Raw genomic sequence first — 3,188 nt, 5'->3', positions numbered from 1 at the left:
CCTGCTGAGCGGAGTGAGCGTGAGTTAGCACACAGTTTTTTAGCCTCCGGCTCACAAACTTTTGTCTCCGCTCAGGAAGGAGGGCAAACTGATTGATGCAGGAGCCGAATCGCTCGCTGACCACTTTAATGCCAGGAGCTCACAAAGTAGCATTTTTGCTCGCAAGACTCCACAGCTTAGAGGGAGCGTTGGTTGCAGCTTGCCAGATCCATGCAAGGGGGACTCCTGGAGATTTCGAGGGTGGAGCATGAGGAGGGGTGTGGTGTGGGGGCGTAAGGCCATAGAGGCCACTTTCGAAAGCAGCCGTTTTCTCCAGCGGAACTGATCCCCGGCACCTGGGGATCAGTTGTGACGGCTGGAGATCTTCAGCTGTCACCTGGAGGTGGGCAACCCTGTGTCAGGAAGTCCTGGAGGCTTGGGGGTGGAGCCTGGGGAGGACAGGGGTCTCCGTGGGGCACAGCATACATAATTTTTAAAATTTATTTATTTATTTTTGCATTTTTACCCCGCCCTCCCCGCAAGCAGGCTCAGGGCGGCTTACAAGGGGCATAAGCCCATACCTAAAACCAGATAAAACAATACAGTCATGACTAATAACAATAATAAAGTGCTTTCTGTAAACAAGATGGCCTTTGAGTGGTTTTGATGGCATCGGTCACTTCCTTATATCCTTCCCTTGGGGGTGATGCTGTCCAGTAGATAGTCCAAGCCAATCCCACAATGTCAGTGCCATACAATTCATGGCGGAACTTCCAAGGGCGGTTCCTAATTCCGATGTTATCGCCACCATTGGTGTATGATGTATGAAGAGATCTCAGTGGGGCACGATGCCACCCCCCAAAGCCTCTGTTTTCTCCAGGGGAACTGATCTCTGTGGTCTGGAGATAATGAGCTGTAATTCCCAGGGGGATCCCCAGGCCCCACCTGGAGGCTGGCATCCCTGGCAACACACCCCTGGTGCCTGTCCAGCTCCTGAGAGCCAGCCTGGTGCGGTGGGGGGAGGGGAGGACGGAGGGCCCCGGGCGGCTTGGGTTTGGATCCCCACCCACTTCCTCCACCACGGGTGACCTGGGGCCCTTTGCAAGCTCTCAGGCTGGCCTGCCTCACAGGGTTGGTGTGAGAAAATGGAGGAGGGGAAGGACAATAATCTAAGGCGCTTTGAGTCTAGGGATGCCAGCCTCCGGGTGGGGCCTGGGGATCCCCAGGAATTACAGCTCCTCTCCAGACTACAGAGATCAGTTCCCCCTGGAGAAAATGGAGGCTTTGGAGGGGGCTGTGAAAAATAATTTGACAGAAATTCTGAGGATTAGATCCTCCAAAGTACGTATATCTGTGAGCGGGGATGAATATAATAATAAGCTTCCCTTTTGTAAAAAGGGGGGGGGGGATGCATCCTGCACTTTGCTGTTCTTCCCACCCTGCCGTCGTAGCACAAGAAGCCGCATTACAAAAGTACAGGTCACCCACCCGGTTCCCCAAACCTACCTCTGGTTTAAAGATGCTCTTGTCTCTTCTGACACCATCCCTGGCCACGAAAACGGAATAAGAATCCAGAAGGAGGGAAGTGAATACTTATGAGGGGCAGGTAAGCAGGTAAGCGGAGGAACAGGAAATGCCAGAGATCTTTCCAAGCCGCAGAGAGTCACCGAATGCCAGAGCTTTCCTCCAATTGTCACACTGTCCCGTCATCATGAGGACTAGTGAGGTTTTTGTCAAGTGGCAAATGTGGCCTGAACGTTCTTGGATGGCTCATTTCGGTCCAGACGTTTCCACCAGAGAAGGTCTTTTCCAAAGCATTTAGTCCAAAGCCACAAGTCGCACCTGCAGATGACGTCACGGCAGCTCCAGCCTCAGGTCTGTTTACAAGCGGAGGCGTCTCTTGTCAGGATCACGAGGTGCCCTCCAGCGAGGGAGAGCGGTTGGCTGCCTATTAGTCATCCGGTTGGGAATTGCCCTGATTCACGCCCTCTGTGTTTAGGGACACGGTCACACGGCACAATAGTCAACCGGTTTACGTTCCAGTGTGATGGCTCAGGATGGGTAGCCGTGTTTGTCTGTAGTGGCAGAAAAGTGCCAGGGTCCAGTACAACCTTAAAGACTAACCAGATCTGTGGCAGGGTAGGAGCTTAAGGGGGATGCTGCGGTGGCTCAAGTGGTTAAGAACTGCAGTTTGAGACCCGGGTGTGCCGCATGACGGAGTGAGCTCCCGTCTCTGGTCCCAGCTCCTGCCAACCTAGCAGTTCGAAAGCAAGACATTGCAAGTAGATAAATAGGTACCACTTCAGTGGGAAGGTAACATCGTTCCGTGCGCCTCGGCTTCTCGTCATGCCGGCCACATGACCACGGAAACTTCTTCAGACAGCGCTGGCTCTTCGGCTTGGAAACGGAGATGAGCACCGCATCCCTAGAGTCGGATTTGACTGGGTTTTGCGCAAGGGAAACCTTGACCTAGGAGCTTAAGTGAGTCACTCCTCACTCCTTCAGAGCAGTGTCTCACAAAAGCCCCTGCCCTGCCACAAATTTTGTTAGTCTTTAAGGTTCTACTTGGAGCTGCGGTGGCTCAAGTGGTTAAGACGCGTAGGCTGTGGAAGGTCGGTAGTTCAGCAGTTTGAGACCCAAGTGTGCCGCATGACGGAGTGAGCTCCCGTCTCTAGTTCCAGCTCCTGCCAACTTAGCAGTTCGAAAGCAAGAAATAGATAAATAGGTACCGCTTCGGTGGGAAGGTAACAGCGTTCCGTGCGCCTTGGTGTTTAGTCATGCCGGCCACATGACCACAAAAAACGTCTTCGGACAGCGCTGGCTCTTCAGCTTGGAAACGGAGATGAGCGCCGCAACCCTAGAGTCGGACTCGACTGGCTTTCGAGCAAGGGAACCTTTACTTTTAAGGCTCTACTGGACTGTTGTCCTTTTCTACAGCTACCTTCCATTGTATAATCTTGGGGTTTTTTAAAAGGCCTGATTGGTGTCAACTTTGTCTGGTTTTACTTTCACGGAAGTCGGTGTTGAAACTGGAGCACTTTACAGCTGTGATTGAATTTTTATTGGATTGTAAACTGTGGATGGTCAGTGCCGTACTGAGGCTTAGCAAACCTGTTGTCTTGGAAACATTTCTTCCCTTCTCCTTCTAGCCTGATCAGTTACTTCCTGTTGTCTCCGTGGGTGTTTATGAACCAGTTGTTTCCTTAGGG

General features: G+C 52.2%; 1 protein-coding gene across 1 annotated transcript in view; it reads right to left on the bottom strand.

Moving 5' to 3' along the window:
- The window catches only part of LOC107116177 (ribonuclease-like), a 2,940-nt gene extending 1,131 nt beyond the window's left edge, over window positions 1-1,809 (bottom strand). The window contains exon 1 of the mRNA XM_015418052.1: window positions 1,486-1,809. Coding sequence (XP_015273538.1) covers window positions 1,486-1,523 — 38 coding nt within the window. The 5' untranslated portion in view covers window positions 1,524-1,809. The remainder of the gene's footprint in view (window positions 1-1,485) is intronic.
- Window positions 1,810-3,188: the final 1,379 nt, after the last annotated feature.

Source organism: Gekko japonicus, unplaced genomic scaffold (genome assembly GCF_001447785.1).
Source record: "Gekko japonicus isolate JY-2015 unplaced genomic scaffold, Gekko_japonicus_V1.1 scaffold1305, whole genome shotgun sequence".
Lineage (NCBI taxonomy): Eukaryota > Metazoa > Chordata > Lepidosauria > Squamata > Gekkonidae > Gekko > Gekko japonicus.
Note: the sequence above shows the minus strand (reverse complement) of the source record. Positions and strands in the feature narration are given on the sequence as shown.